The 17906-nt window shown below is 35.3% G+C and overlaps 1 protein-coding gene across 1 annotated transcript in view; it reads left to right on the top strand.

Moving 5' to 3' along the window:
- The window catches only part of LOC150109672 (neurobeachin-like protein 1), a 1254229-nt gene that overhangs the window by 134139 nt on the left and 1102184 nt on the right, over positions 1 to 17906 (top strand). Inside the window, exon 6 of the mRNA XM_090413954.1 lies at positions 9071 to 9144. Coding sequence (XP_090270080.1) covers positions 9071 to 9144 — 74 coding nt within the window. The remainder of the gene's footprint in view (positions 1 to 9070; positions 9145 to 17906) is intronic.

Raw genomic sequence — 17906 nt, forward strand, 5'->3', positions numbered from 1 at the left:
AAGTAATATTTTATCAGAAACGGTATTATATATTTGTCTATTGCTTTTTCTAGTAGAATTTTAAGAAGGATTTCTCTGTTGATGCTATCGAAAGCTTGTTTAAAGTCCACAAAACAACAATATAGTTCTTTATGGTCTTCCCAGCTGAACTCTGCTAGTTGGTGCAATGTGAAAATTTTGTCTATTGTTGAATAGTTTCCTCGGAAACCAGCTTGTTCTATGCCTATCATTTTTTCATAGGTGTTTGTTAATCTATTTTGTATAATTCTTACGAATATTTTATAGGTGTGGGAGAGTAAATTGATTGGTCTGTAATTTCTGCAGTCTCTTTTGTCTCCTTTCTTGTATATTGGGATGATCTTTCCAGTTCTCCAGTCATCTGGGATCTCTCCTGTTTGTAGTATTTTATTGAATAGGGTTGTTAAATATTCTATTGATATGCTGCCTCCATATGACCACAGTTCAGTAGGGATAGTATCAGTGCCTGGTGCTTTATTGTTTTCATCTGTTTTATTGCATATCTTTTCTTCTTGTAAAATTTTTGGGTGGTCATTATTTTCTTCTATTGTTGGAAGATTAAATATAGACTATGTAATATATAGTCTATATTTAAGTTGTAGGTCAGCAGTTAGAATTGAAGGAAATACAGGAAGATGGTTTGATGTAAAATCAGGGGTAAGACAAGGATGAACATTAACTCCACTGTTATTCATAATCTCTATGGATCATTTTATGAAAGAAAGTGGCACAAGACCTGATATTAGAATTGGAGATGTCAACTTACTCTTTGCTTTATGAAGATGATGTTGTGCTTTTAAAACACATCGTGTAAGTCCCAGGATTCTCTAACTAAATTGAATAACAGCCTGCAATAAATTTGGTATAAAAATCATCAATAAAAAGATCAATACTGTGGAAATAGGCTGAAACATTGAGCACATCAACTACATTCTAAATGGAGAGCCTATAGAACAAGTAAAATATTTCAGCTATTTCATCATCATCATGCGTATCATCTGCGCGGTTAGCCTAGTGCTTTGTGCTTCGCAACCATATGCCTGGGGAAGGAGTGTCCTAGGTTCAATTCCCATCAATGACGTGAGGAGCTCAAGGATCATCCTCAGCCATAGCCAAGTCAGCAGGTCTTGGGCGTGGACAGCAGGGTTTTTTCCACCAGTTCATCTGGCGTTTTTCGTCCCGCAAGCAGGCAAACCGGTCCGAGGACACACATGGATTACAGTCAGGAATACTGACCCAGCCATAGATGTGATTCATCAGCCTATGCCGGTTCATGAGCCACGATAAAATTTGTGGGGACTAGATGGTACCGTGAACTCCCGTATAAAGGGGGAATGCTGTATCATCACACGGAATTTAATTTATTTATTATGCGTATCAAGGATTTAGGCCTAGCATGGTCTTTCAAAGCCTTAGAAGTCATTGTTGAATCGTTTAAGAGGACATCCTGATTTTCTTTTTCCTAATGGCTTGTAGTTTAAGGCTTGTTTTGGTAATCTTTCTGCTTTCATTCTTTGAACGTGTTCCATCCATTTATGTTTATATTTTTTAATTTTTTCTATTACTGGTTCTTGGTTTAATTCTTTCATAATTTCTTCATTTCTTTTGTGATCAAATAGGGTATACTTTGCAGTTTTTCTCATAAACTTCATTTCTGCTGTTATTAATCTTTGTTTGTCTTTTTGTTTTATTGTCCAGATTTCATTTCTATACATTAAAACTGGTAGGGCTAATGTATTGTATACTTTTAGTCTAGTTTGCTTTTGAACTAGGTTTGGTTTAAATATAGAGTTAATTACACCTGTTATTTTTAAATATTTTGCAATTTTTACATTTATATCTTTTTCATTTTCATATGTAATCATACATCCTAGGTAGTTAAATGAATTCACCTGTTCTAAGATCTTGTTATCTATTACTATTTTAGTTCTTGCTGGATCTTGTCCTTTAAAGGCCATAGCTTTTGATTTTTCTGTTGATATTATCATACCATAATCTTTGGCTATCTCATTTAGATCTAAAATAGCTTTCTGTAAGTTATCTTCAGAATTTGTAATTATTATTTGGTCGTCGGCAAAAAGGAGAGTGTTTAAGTTCACTGTAGGAGAAAGTTTAATTCCTTGATGTAAATTTTTATTCCATTTTATTATTATTTCATATAAATAAATATTAAAAAGAGTTGCCAAGAGGGGACTCAGCAACTTCCTGTTAGTTCAGCTATTTAGGCACAGTTTTTAGTGAAGATGCCAAGTTAAATCTGGAAATAGACAACAGAATAAGCAAAGCTGATATGGTGGATAGCCAGCCAAATAAATTTATATGGAATAAGATGGAAATTAGCCAAAACACAAACTAGCAGTATACAAGACAGTGTTCAAACTAATTTTAAGTTATGGATCCGAGAGTTGGGTTAGAAATCTTGATCAAAGATTAGAGACCACAGATATGAGTGTTCTGAGAAATATTAGGTGAGTGTACAGATGGCATCAATGGCAATATCATATTAGAAATGAAGATATTAGAAAGGAACTTGACATTTGTTAGCATTGAGAATGTGTGAGCAGATCTAATTTAAGGTGGTATGCCACTTAAATAGAATGGGTGGGGAAAGGTGAGCAATACAGATGCTTAATGCCAAGGTGGTAGGAAAGAGATCCAGAGGAAGACCAAGGTCTAGGTGGATTGATTCAGTGTCAGAAGTGCCTTGGAAGCACAAATTGTTAGATATGATAATATTGCAGTGCTTACAGGTAATAGACTAGTTTGGAAGAAAATTGTGAATAGGGGATTAATAATAATGTGAACTTAATCATGTAGTGCTGTCCTAGTAGCCTCAATACCACTTGAGGATACATATCATGAAATTGATGATAATACTTTTACTGCTTTTCTAATTCAGATGGCTATGCTGACCTCTTTGATTATTTATCTCTAAAAGTTGGTCACATACACACTAATTATCCCAATAGTGAAATATTCTTCCTTTGAGATTTAGATGTTTATATTTTGGACTGGAAGGAAAGCAGAATTGTTTCCTGTCAGTCATGATCTTATACAAATTGTTCATCTACCTACCAGAATACCAGATAATCTTGTATTCTGGTAGGTAGTCGATGAATCTCTGACTCCCTGGAAGTCTGTCTTAATAATAATAATAATTATAATCTTCATTATTCTCCCAACACCATGGACTTTTTCTCACCCAGCTCCTTCCAGATGCATCACTGATATTATCTGCTCTCTCTTGGCAACTCATACCATAACCTTGTCCATGTTTTGTTTTTTGCATTTTGACTTTCTCACAGACAATCTCAGTCTCACACTTATGGCGCTGTAATGGTGCCCAGTGGAATGTTCTTCACGGTTTTTATGCTTCTTTTCTATGTCTTATTGTTTCCAGTCTCTTGATCCAAGTACTTGTTCTGACAAAATTGTTGAACTTAAATACCTTTTTGACTGTGTGTATGTATGTGTGTTATTGTTAGTAATGATATATTCAGACTGCTTTAGGTATTCAAGAGTAAACAGGATTTAGAATTCACTGCTTTAGGATTTTAGAGATTTGAAATAAGTTCTTACCTTTCTAACAGACATGAATGAACTCAACACACCACATGAATGAATGAACTCAACGTGAAGTTACAGGGACGTAACCAAACAATTTTAGATTTAGTTGGACACATAGATGGGTTCATAAGTCGACTGAAGGTTTTTAAATTCACCCTAGTCAGAGGAAACTTGGTGCATTTCCCTTCCTGCAAGGAGTTGATGGAGGAGAGCCATGACATTTACTTCACGTTTTCAGTGCCAATGTTAGACCAACTTTTGGAACAATTCAGTAACCGATTTTTCTGACTTCAGTGACATGCAGCCACAACTGACATTATTTAACAACCCAATGAAATGCGACATTTCAGAGCAGCATGACACTATTCATATGGAGTTGTGACCTTCAAAGTGACCCCTTTTTCCAGTCAAGGGTGTAGATAGGCATTGACTTTTGGAAACTGGTACCAAGGGAAAAATATCCTGCATTGAGTGATTTCAGCTTGAGAACTGCATCTATGTTTGGAAGCACATCCATATGTGAATGCACTTTCTCAACTATGAGGGCGGTTAAATCATCACAAAGAAGCTGACTGACTGACTGACCACCTTCAGGATTTTTTACGAATATCATCATTATCGTTGAAAATTGACTTTGAACTTGTTGCTGCACATGAACGCCCATAGTGTTCTCATTAAGTTTACCAGAAATATGTAATTAAATTTAATTTAACAACTTATATTTAAATCATTCAAGTATTTTATATTGTTCTCCCAGTAGTAAAATGATTTAACAATTATAGTAATTCAATACATTTAACTATTGCCTTGAAAAAATGCAGAGTTTATTTTAATTTAAGTTCTATCTAAAAGTGTTGCCCATGACGCTACCACTCATCATATATTAGCCCTCGTATAGAATGAAGTTGGCCACACCTGATTTAAATCATAGCTGTTACCTTGGTCTGTCTCTTTTGTTACTTCATCATAAATAGTAACCAGATTTATAACTGATTTCCCTTCATGAAACTATTTGTGCTATGCTCAACAAGCAATTCTTGGGGAAAATATCCTGGATATGATTCCTAAGGAAAGAGGTATTAAATCTGATTATAAATTGCTGATGTTAATCTTAGTTCTATTTTATGCAGATGATGTTATACTTCTGAATCAATCCAGTACAAGTCTGCAAAATTCCCTCACTGAATTGGATAACTATAAATAATAACTTAACATGATAACTGCAGTAAATTAACTTTTGTTTTCGCAAGCGTTGTTTTCGCCAGGGAACCAGAGCGAACAGCGAAAAGTCAACTACTGGAACAAATCTGAAAGCACACCCCAACTCAACATCACCAGAGTTAAAGATCAGTACTATCAACATAAGAAGCCTGAATATGGAACTAGTGGAGGAATTAGATAAGTACCAGATCGACATAATAGGGGTGACTGAAACAAAAACTGGTGAGATCTTTTTGAGCAATAAATACAAAATATTATATTCAGGCAATGACAATCAAGGAAAAGAAGGAGTAGCAATAGTATTCAACATTCAATACGAGGCTAATCTCCTTGAATGGCAAACAATCTCAAGTAGAATGATGTGGGCAAATATCAGAATGGGGAACTGGACATTGAGACTTATTTGTGCCTATGTTCCCACAGAAGGCTCTACTAAGGTAGAAGTGAAGGACTTTTTTGAGGCTTTAGAGAAAGCTACTGACACAACGAAAAAGGAAAAGTTGGTCCTTGTTGGGAATTTAAATAGCAGAGTAGGAAGTGATTGTCAGACATACAAAAATGTTTTGGGAAAATTTGGAGAAAAGAGCAAAGCTAATAATAATGGCAAATACCTGTTGGATTTCTGCTCAGGACATGGACATGGTTATTACTAACACCATGTTCCAACATAAAAATGTGCACAAATTCACATGGAGAGAAGAGGCAAGAAATAAGAAAAGTCTCATTGACTATGTTATTGTTGATAGTGATGTTTTCTCCCTTGTGCAGGACACCAGAGTGTACAGAGGATTTGAAATTGGAAGTGATCACTATTTCGTCTTGAGCAGGATAAAAATTGAATTTCATATTGAAAAGAATGACATGTAAGAAAGTTTTAAAGCGAATAAAAGTTGAGCAGCTCTCAGATGTGAACTGTAGACTAAAACACACAAAGATTATTGAAGAAAAAATGTACGAGTTTGAGAACAAGAACCAAACCTTGGAGATTCAGTGGCAAACCTTGACGAAAACCCTGATCGATTCAGCCAGAGAGGCATGTGGTGTGGTTGTCTGCAAGGATAGAAAAATCAGAACTCCATGGTGGACACAGGAAGTTAAAGAGGCAGTGAAGGAAAAGAAGAAAGCATATCAAAAGTTCCTGGCAAATAAATGAGCTTGTGCTCTTGGAGAATACAGAGACAAATGTAAGAAAGTTAAACAGTGTGTAAAACTAGCTAAACAAAAATCACGGGAGGACTTTGGCAAGAACATAGAAAATAAATATCAAGAAGGTGGTAAGATATTCTGAAGGTTGTTGAAGAAGCTTAGAAATGGAGGAAAGAGTGCTGTAAAAGGAGTTAGAGATGATATAGGTGGCATGTAAATGGGAGAAAAAGATATCCTTGAAGTATGAAGTAATTACTTCAAAAAATTGCTAAATGAAACAAGCATTGAATGCACAGTGGTAAAAAATACTCAACAGGCATACAGTCAGGAATACATATCCATACTTGAAGTAGAAAAAGCCATCAAAGACTTGAAATGTGGGAAGGCAGCAGGAGTAGATGATATTCCACCAGAAATGCTGAAGTATGGTGGTATAAAAGTCGCAACAACAGTGGCTGCACTGCATAGTTCAGAAGGCCTGGACAGAGGGACAAATTCCTGATGATTGGAGCAGAGCTCTAATAGTACCCATAGATAAGAAGGGAAATAAAACTGAATCTGAGAATTACAGAGGTATATCCCTACTGAGTGTTCCAGACAAGATTTATGCCAATATACTTGAGAAGCGGTTGAGAAGAATTGTGGAAGAAAAGCTTGTGAAGAACAAGCTGGATTCAGGCCAAATAGAGGCTGTCAGGATCAGATATTCACTTTACGACAAATAGTCGAGAAAGCATGGGAATATAACATAGATCTGTATTTAAGTTTTGTAGACCTGCAAAAGGCATATGACAAGGTGCCAAGAGAGAAGCTATTCAATATGCTACAGTTATATGGTGTCAATGGGGCATTATATCAAGTAGTACTTAGTCTTTGTTTGAGTTGTAAGTCAGCAGTTAGAATTAAAGGAAGTACAGGAAGATGGTTTAATGTTAAAACTGGTGTGAGACAAGGATGTACATTATCCCCTCTGTTATTCATTCTCTATATGGATCACATTATGAAGGAAAGTGGTATTAAACATGATATTAAAATTGGAGATGTTAATGTCAGCTCTTTGCTTTATGCGGATGATGTTATACTTCTAAATAAATCCGCTACAAGTCTGCAAGATTCTCTGACTAAATTGAATAACTGTTGTAATAGATATGGTATGAAGGTCAGCAATAAAAAGACAAAGACAATGAAAATAGGTAGAATCATTGAAAATGTCAACTGTGTTGTGAATGGAGAACCTGTGGAACAAGTAAAATTTCAGCTACTTAGGCACGATTTTTACTGAAGATGGTAAATTAAATATAGAAATAGACAACAGAATCAGCAAAGCTGGTATGGTGGGAAGTCAATTGAATAAATTAATATGGAATAAGAGAGAAATTAGTTGGAACACTAATTTCTCTCTTATTCCATATTAAATTAGCTATATACAAGACAGTGTTCAAACCAGTTTTAACTTATGGATCTGAGAGCTGGGTCAGCAGTAAAACACTTGACTAAAGACTAGAGACCGCAGATATGAGAGTCCTGAGAAAGATTAGATCCTTGAACAGATGGCATCAGTGGCAATACCATATTAAAAATGAGGATATTAGGAAAGAACTTGACATTGTCAACATCCAGGAATGTGTTAGCAGAGCTAATCTCAGGTGGAATGGTCACTTAAACAGAATGGGCGAGGAAAGATTAGCAAAATAAGTGTTCTCTGCCAGGTTGGCATGAAAACGACCCAGATGAAGACCAAGGTATAGGTGGATTGATACATTACAAAGCGCCTTAGACGATAGAAATATAAGATCTGATAATGTTGGAGTCTTGACAAGTAACAGACTGATTTTGAAGAAAATTGTAGATAGGAAGTTAGTAATGATGTAAATTTTTCATGTAGTACTGTCATATCCTGTACCCCTTGAGGGGTACAGGATATGACATCATCATCAAATTCCTAACATGTACCTTGAGGGTACATGTTAGGAATTTGATGATGATGATATTTCATTAAAGTTAATTACTGTGGTTATCGTTTTAAGTTATTATTTATAGTTATGCCACCGGTACCTTTTAAAGATTAGACTTATAAATTGAATAACTGTTGTAATAAATTTGGTATAAAAATCAGCAATAAAAGACAAAGACAATGAAAATAGGCAGAAACATTGAAAACATCAACTTCATCCTGAATGGTGAACCTATAGAACAAATAAAACATTTCAGCTATTTAGGCACAATATTTAGTGAAGAGAGTAAATTAAAGATGGAGATATACTGCAGAGTTAGTAAAGCTGGTATGGTAGGAAGTCAGCTGAATAAATTTATATTGAATAAGAAAGAAATTCGTTAAAATACTAAATTATCTGTTATATAAGACGATGTTCAAACCAATTTTTATTTATGGATCCGAGAGCTGGTGTAGAAGTAAAACACTTAATCAAAGACTAGAGACCTCTGATATGAGAGTTCTGAGAAAGATTGGTGGAATGAACAGATGGCATCATTGACAGTATTATAAAAAATGAGGACATTACAACAGAACTTGTCATTGTTAGTATTCAAGAATGTGTTAGTAGAGCTAATCTCAGGTAGTATGGTCACTTAAACAGAATGGGAGAGGAAATATTAGCAAAGCAAGTGTTCTTTGCAAGGTTGGCAGGAAAAAGACCCAGAGGAAGAAGATATAGATGGATCGATACAGTAAAAAGCATCTTAAAAGACAGAAATATATGATCTGATAATATTGGGCCTTGACAGATAACAGATTAATTTGAAGGAAATTTTTTGATCAGAAGTTAATAATGGGGTAACATTTTGATGTAGTACTACCATACTTATTCTTTATGTACACCTCCTGAAGGTACATAATTGGAATTTGATGATGATGTTATAATTACTGAAAAAATTCATTAATTGAAATCTAGCATCTTTATCCCTCATTTACAAATATTTAAAACAACCATGTTTTTCTTTACAAAAATGCTCTTGAGTAATAAATTCTGTATGCAATTACTCAAGATGTTGATATGAGATTTAAAAATACTGATTGTTGTCATAGAATATTTGAAATTAGTTGTCAATATGAAATATTGTCTTGATGTTTATTTGATCTTAATGATTTTCTTAACAGAAAAGGTATAGATTCATCAAATTTTCAATTTGGACCAGTTCCTCTTCATGTTGAAATCATTCCATTTTTTTATGGTAAATATAATTCACTTTCTTTTCATTACTTATATATTGCATGTGATAATTTAACTAAGATAAATGCAAATATCAGTACTTAAACAAGTCCAAGTGTTTTGCAGAATTAGTTTTAACAACAATAATATGCTTTTTAAGAATGGGAAAAATGTTCCTGTAAGTTTTAACATATTAGCATTATATGTCAACTGCATGATATTTTATTTTTTCAAAGAGAGAAAGAGTGAAAAATCACTCTTGTCCATGTAAAAACACATAACTGAAACAGTAGTTATGTGACTTTGTACTGCCATGCAATTAGCCAAAATGTCCTCTTTTGGATAGCAATAAGAATTTTTAGAGAAGATTTTGGTACACTTTTTCTAATATTTGATTTAAATCATATAAATGAAGCCAAAAAGAAATTAAAAAGTTTGGAGAAGACAGGAAGAGAATAAAAAGAACTGTGGACATAGAAACAGAAAAGAAGACTAAGTAAAGCGACAAGAAAGAAAGATGGTAAATGGCTGTCAGAAGAAGCTATTCAAATAGCAGAGGAAAAAAGAAAAATGAAACTTCAGAGAAACAAAGAAAGAGTTAGACATCTTAGTGCAGATTTCCAGAGACAGGCTGGGAAAGATAAAGAAAAACATCTAAACAAAAGGTGGAAGGAAATTGAAAAAGTCAGTATTACGGATAGAACAAGAGATCTGTTTAGAAAAATAAATAATATTACAGGGAAGTTTATCCCTAGATTAGAAGTTATAAAAAATAACTCGGGAAAATGTCTGATGGAAGAAGAAGCAATGAAAAAAAGATGGAAAGGGTATGTAGAAGATTTGTACAAGAAAGATAATAGTGAAGGAGAATTTGAAAGGAGAGAATTTGTGAAGAACTCATAATAATAAAAAGTGAAGTGATATCAGCAGTGGAACAGCTGTCAAAAGGAAAAGCTCCTGGAGCTGATGGAGTGTCAATGGAATTATTGAGAGCAGCTGGGATGAAGTAGTGAATATATTGACTGAAATTTGTCAAGAGGTTTGGAAGAAAATAAACTAGCCTTGAGATTGGAAAACATCAATATTCATTCCAATTCCAAAAAAAAAATCAAATCCCAGAGATTGTGAGATTTTTAGAACCATTGCTTTAATTTCACATGCAAGTAAAGTTATTCTGAAAGTGATCTAACAAAGGCTGGAGCCATATGTGAATAGAGAATTGCCACAAGAACAGGCAGGTTTTAGCAGAGTTAGAATAAATATAAACCAAATAGCAAATATGAGATGGATTATGGAAAGAACAAGAGAAATTTCAGAAGGAAGTATTCATCTGTTTTATTGATTATAAGAAAGCTTTTGATTGCATGGATTACAACTGGCTGTAGATTGTAATGAGTTCAATGGGAATACCTGAGCATCTAATCCTCTTGATAAGAGACCTGTATGACAATCAAGAAACTTCTGTAAAAACAGTCTTTGGAGAAACAGACAGTGTTCAAGTGGAAAAAGTGATGTGGCAGGGTTGTATACTGTCACCTATCTTTTTAATATTTATAGTGAATATATCATGAGAATGGCTAACTTTGACACAGATCCAGCTGTAATTAAGATTAGTGGTAAGAAAATAAATAATTTAAGATATGCAGGCAATACCACCTTCATAGCAGAAACTAAGGAAGATATGAAGTGGTTGATTCTATTGGTTAAGAAGGAAAGTAACAAAGCTGGGCTTCATCAGCAAAACAAAAGTGATGTCTTCTGGCAATTTAAATGAATTTATAATAGTGGGAGATAAAATAGAAATCATTGAAAGTTATGATTTATTGGGGTCCAGAATCAGAAAAGATGTAAATGTGAAGATGAAATTAAAAGAAGGCTAGTCATGGAGAAAAAATCTGTGTTGAACCTGACGAAAATTATGAAAGATAGAGGTGTGAGTAATGCCACGAAAGTTAGAATTGTCAAAGCCATGGTATTTTCAGTAATGAATGGATGTGAAAGCTGGATTATTAAGAAGAAAGACGGAAAGCTAATTGATTCATTTGAATTATGGATGTGGAGGAGACTATTAATAAATAATCCCATGGACTGCAAGAATGACCAAAAACAGAAGTTGATGTTACTTTAGACATATTATGCGAGCTGATGGATCATTGAAAAACACAGTTATGTTGGGGAAGATTGAGGAGATGAGAAGAAGAGGAAGATCACAAAAGAGTTGGAGGGACAACATAAAAGAATTTACCAACTTGAACTTACAATTGCTGAAAGGACAAGAGGCCGAGTGGGATGGAGAGCCTTTGTGCATAAGATCACAATAGTTGAAAATGACTAGATGGCACATAACAACAAAACATTCCAAATATATAGCACACACACCCAGTGACTGCAGGTTACTGGGTTTGTGCTATATTACTATTGCAATTGGAACTTTTTTTCCAGTTTAAAGCAAACCATTTCAATCAGAAATTTCTGACCGTTACATCTCGTATCCCATCTCCTTCCCTTGCATTTTACTGATGCATAAGTAACATTTGTGCAGTATCCTTGGAAGTAAAAAGAGATATATTTAAGTGTATTCATGTAATTTGGGTGCAGGACAAAAGTTCAAATGTTACTACATTACTACCCCTCTTCACTCGTTAGTCATAGACACAAATGAGTTTTAATTGGTTATGCATGAAAGTCTAAAGTTAGAGAAACAGAGAAAGCCTCTTCCTCTCACCAGTTGCACAAATGGCATTTGTTTTTTGTAGTCTCTTGTAAAGGATGTTGGATGTAATATATTCCCCACCTCTCTAATCAGATGATGCTTTTGTAGCAACACCTGACAACCGAGCTGACTTACTAGCATCATTCTTCTCTTCTAGTTTCTGCATAAATGACCAAAGCAAATCACTTGTTTCGGGAGGCAAGCATATATTGCTTGCTTCCTGAGGCCTTCTGCCAGAAAGATAGAAGAATCATGAAGAACATAGATACCAAAAAAAAGTCTTCTTGTCCTGATGGTAATTCTTCCAGTGGTACTTAAAAGATTGTTGCTCCTGAAGAACTGATACCTGTTCTTTGTTGCATCTACACCTAATTATTATACCCTGCAGGCATTAACTCCACAGCAAGGAAGCAAGCCTGTATTTGGTACATTTCAGAATAAATGTATTTCATCAAACTATTGACTAACAAGTCAATAGTTACCTGGGTACTCTTTAAAGTAATGGAGACAGTAATCAGTAGTGAACTTTTTCATCATCTGAGGAACTGCCAGCTAATTTGTGATTACCAGAATGGATTCTGTCATTCAAGAATCATAGCAGATCTTCTTGCCCTACATCATCTGAGGGAAACTGCCAGCTAATTAGTGATTACCAGAATGGATTCTGTCATTCAAGAATCATAGCAGATCTTCTTGCCCTACATCATCTACTTCTGGACGTATGTCATGGAGAGGTTTGAAGAAACCTGTTGTATTACACTTGACATTTCCAAAGCATTGGATATGGCATAGAGTGCTTCTCAGAAAAATGACATTGTGCCTGCTTTTACACACTTCTAACATTGGAGAGCATTCTTTCTTTGGATTTCTTTGCTAATGCAAGTGTTTCTCAGGGCCTTCTTATATCATTTATCCTCTTCCATAAATGATCATTCACTGATTTCAAACCCTATTCATAGTTTTGCTGATGTAGCATTCTCCATTCCTCCTGCTCATATAACAAATCTTTCAGCACTGCTAAAACATTCCAAACTTCAAAGTTTACAATCAGTATAATATCAGTATATACTAAGCATAGATCTTCCCACCATCCTTCAATGTGATGATGATGATGAACAATCTAGTCACTTCACTGCTCCTAAAACACAATTCTGCCTTTTTTCTTGTAAAAAAGACCTTTGTTTTTCTCTCCTTGACTTTGATAATACTCAGCTCAACAGTCAAAATCATATTTCTTCTTGGATTGACCCTTATCTCTTGCTTTTAAAAATGCAAATGCATCATTTCTATGGCATTCCCATCCTCCAAAAAATTTGGCATGTTTTTTTTTTACTAAAGGGTAAAAAAAAAATAAAATAAAATAAAAGGTGCCATAAAATACCTCTGTACAAATTCCAGAACTGCTCTACCTTAAAATACTTCTGCCGTATTTGTAGTAGCTTAAAGCCTCTCTAAAAAAAAAAAAACAATCTTATTGCTGTCTAAAAAAAGAGGGCAGATTGACTAATTGATAGTCTTTCTCTTTCTCAATCACAGACTATCTTCAGCTATTTTCAGAACTGAAATTGATATTGCAGTCCTATTATGGACCCATATTGTGAGCCTTGGTTCTGAATTTTTTTGTGCAGATTCATGTTCCAGTTAATGCCTAAAACTCCACATTCAGTGTGTCAGCTGATGAATGGCAGTTTTTACATATTATCCTTCACAGCACCCTACAGTCATGTTTGGTGAGTGTGGTGGGTCATCCACTGTGGGTAGCACTTGCAGTTGACTCCCTACACTTCCATTTCAGTATGGTATCACTGATTGTTGACCTGGGATGTCCCAATTTGTCAACAATTTGCTGAACAGATAGGCCTGCAACATGGCATCCTATCACAATGCCTCTTTCAAAGTCTGTCAGTTTTCTGTTCTCACAACCATTTCATCTGGACATCATATTCCTCCAATTTATACTGGCTGCAAATACCTGACTCATTACATAGCACAATGCACCTTGCCCATGGTGGTGGTATCTGTTGACTTTTCTCCAAGCGGTATATAAGAAGTAACAGTGGTCTCAAAGGTTTGATTTGAGACTACTGTTGCTTCTAAAAGAAGAAAGCCACTAGTGACTTTCCCCTTCTAGGATATCTCTCTTTCCCTCATACACAAGTTGCTGATACCTATGAGACAGCTAGTCTCCAATTCAGCAAACTAATATATTATTCAACTCCATGCATTCCATTTAATTACTAGCTTATCATGCAGTAATCTTTCAGTGCCTTTTCAAAATCTAAATATACCACTATATATGCATCCCACTTGCCTAAAGCATTGGTTATGAGAAGTAAGTTGTCAACCCTATTCTGCTGTTGCCAACCCCATTCTGGGTCTTAGTTCACTAACTTTTCCAACATTTTAACCAGAACACCTGACCAACAGATTGGCCTGTAATTTGAAACTTGAGTTCTGCACCTCTCTTATGAAGTGCTTCCTTCCACTCCTTTGGAACTTAGCCCATTGTAAGACTAATCATATTAAACAAGTATGTCAGGAGATGTCAACTCACTGGCACATTTCCTCAAAATATACAGTTGTATATCATCAAGTTCCAGCCTTATCATCATCATATTTGCTCAGTTGTCCTGTTCCCTCACAGTCAGTCACTCCTCCCCTCCCACCTCAAACTCTGCACAATGATACATTCATAAGGATGAAATACCTTTATGAACTGCTCATTTAATATCTCATTTATATTCTCTACAGTGATTATCATTCTAACATTTTCACCAATCACTATCATCCTTCCATCATCATTATTTTTCTGCTGGTCAAGTATTAAAAGAACTCTGAGATTTCTTTTGGCCTCATACTGCACTTTTGCTACCCTTACCAATTGAGTAACCCTCATTGCCCCTTCTTTGTACTCCTCATGGAACTGATTATTATCACTTATCTTACGTTGCCTCCATAATGCCATCTCTTTATTGAATGCTTAATCTCTTCATTCATCCATTTCACACTTACCTTATTTAACCTTCTGACCCTTGGAATACGTTTAGACATTGCTTCTGCTAGGTTGTTCTTTAATAGCATCCGAGTCAGTATTGATCTCCTTTCCACCCAACTTCTTATTTCCATGCTATATCTGCAAGTTGTCTCCTGAGCTTTTCATAATCACTAGCCTTGTGGTTCCACATATATCCTTTTTTCATAGAAGTTCTCATATTGCTGGCAGCCATTCAAGTAATCACTTCAATTACTCTCATCATTTAGAGGGAGATTTGACATTTCATTTATAAATTGACATTACATCAGATTGACATTTGATCATCTGGTGAGATGATCAAATCCAAGATTATCGATCCATGAGTGTCTTTTGCTACTGCTGAAGGTTGTCCCTCAGAAGCTCGAGAAATTAATTTTCTTTACTATCTTGTCATCTCAGTCTATATTATCATAATTAAAATAACCTTTTTACTATTTGCTTGGCTAATTTGCTTAATCATGAAATGGGAATCATGAAATGTATATGTTATACATTTCATGATTTCCACCCCTCCGCATTACCAGGTCTATAGCAACATCCAACTATATTTCATTCTATTCATCTCTATTTCATACAATACCGTCTCAAAACTACTACCACTACACAACTCCTTTTCTGTCATCAACAGCACTTCACCTCCCTTTTTGCCATTCCAACAGTTACCTCTCCATATGACTCGCACCAAAACTGTTCGTATGTAGTCCATCACCCTTATACAGTTCCATTCATCCCTCATGCTCATCCTACACATTCATGAACTGCACTCTTTTCTCTTCACACATTTCCACTAACATAGCATTCATAAACTTGACTCTCTTTCTCAACTTATCACTGTCACCCTAGAGTAGCTTACTGACTACCTTTCTTATCACATTATTTTCTTTTATTCTTCTCAACAACTCCTGACATCCAGTGTCTTACATTCTCCTTGTTTCCATCCAAGCCAAGCTACCACTACAACTTTTTGCTTGCTTACTCCTTACATCTAACACCGCAATTACTACTCATTCTAACTCCCAGAGAATAAATCTTGTGTATCCTCTCATTCACTATACCTCTAATAATCGAATCTCCACCCGATGTCATTTGTATTTTGCAATCACTTTCATATGGCTGTCATGTATTTCAGCTCTTGCCTCATTTTCACCGACTCCACTTTCAAATCATGCATCATTTTTTTTTTTTTTTTTGCTATCGTTCACTCTTACTGTCTTATCATTAATTGCATTCTTTTTTTCACCATCATTCTCAAATGCTTTTTTATTGTCAGTCACGCTCATATCTTCGCCGTCAGTTTCACATACTTTCTTAACATTTACACAATTTTTCACAACATCCATTTTACTTACAACACCATGTTCCTTACTTTAATTCAAAGAGCCTGTGTCCATCAGCATGTTTCACTTCCTACATACCCACAGTTGCTCATCTCTCTTATTCAACTTCTCCACATACACATTTGCAGCATCTTTTCATGTGTATATGTTATGCTCATAGCACTGTAGCATTCTTGAGAATTCCACAGCATTTGTTTTATTTATCTTTTTTACTGACCTACACAATGATTTACCTTTCACCTCCATTTTGTTCCAGAGCACTAAAAAAAAGAAACAGAGAATTTAAAATACTGTCTAAAAAATTACTTAAACTATATTTCCATTACAAATATCACAGAGCAACACTCAATCTAAAAATGACCATTTGATGTATGCAACTTATGACCACTTGTACTTATAATGACCGTCCTGTTAGCATGTTCACATTTATAATACAGACCCCCTGGGGAAATCCACTAGTTACCCTCATTCACCTTGATTCCACTCCACCACCTTCTGATGTCTGTCTCTCAGCCATCTCCCTATCCATGCCACCAGCCTCATATCCCATCTATTCCCATCTATTCCAGATTATGGAATAGTTTTCCATGCAGCATTCTATCAAATGCCTTTGCAAAGTCCAGCAGTATCATGGTATAGCTATTTTCTTTATCCAATTATGCTGTCAGCTTATTATAAAATGTGAATAAATTACTGAGGAAGGACCTTTTGCAAAGTCATGCTGCCCCCTGTAGAGTATCATATTCATATTCACCCATTTTTCTGAATTTTAATTTTATCCAACTTTTCCAATACTTCAACCATTTTAATAACTCCAGAGATATCAATGTCTGTAATTTATTACTTCTGTCTTGGAGCCACTTTTATTTAATGGAACTATCTTATCCTCTTTTCACTCCCTTGAAACCTTGTGGATCTGAGACTTAGATTAAACAACTTTGTCAGAGGCACTGCTAGTTCACCTGCACAATCTTGTAGCACACAAGCTGACATACCATCAATATGCACACTGCTACATTCACATTGATATTTTTCAATTCCAGTTCATCTACCTGAATTTTCACATTAGTCTCCATCATGTCAGTAACTGCAAAAGCACTACCTGGATGATATACTCTTGCAAAGTGATCACTTAGTAACTGAACTATTTCTTCTGCTTCTGTCACTTTCCTACCATCAGCACTGAATAAAGTTATCTTTCCGTAACCATTCTTTTTCTTGCTTGTGATGTAGTGAAAAAACTCTTTTGGATTTACTTTGGCCTACTTAGCTAATTTTCTCACAAAATCTGATATGGCCTTCCTTACCATACTAGTTGCACTTCTTGCTTGTGCTTTATACTGCTCATGGCATGCTGATCACCTTGTTGTTTATATTCCTTCCGCAATGTTTTTTTTTTTGCAGCTGCTTCTTTATATTGCTAGTCATCCACTTAATTCCTACTTAGTTTATCCTCCTGACCCTGGTATGCACTCTGAGACCTCCTCACTTAAACAATCCTTGACCACTTACCATTCACTAATGACATTCATTCCGTCTAGTTTCTCATGCCATGGAACTGCTCCAAGTTGTCTTGACTTGGAACAACATGTGGAAATTTCAGTTTCTTGACTGAAATTTCCACATGTTGAGCAGCCTCCCAGTACAAGACTACATGGTCACTTTCCCTGTTGGAGGTAGAGTTTCTACTGCAGTTATAG

This window comes from Typopeltis vanoorti, chromosome 2 (genome assembly GCF_054136105.1).
Source record: "Typopeltis vanoorti isolate ZY-2024b chromosome 2, IOZ_Tvanoo_1.0, whole genome shotgun sequence".
Classification (NCBI taxonomy): Eukaryota; Metazoa; Arthropoda; class Arachnida; order Uropygi; family Thelyphonidae; genus Typopeltis; species Typopeltis vanoorti.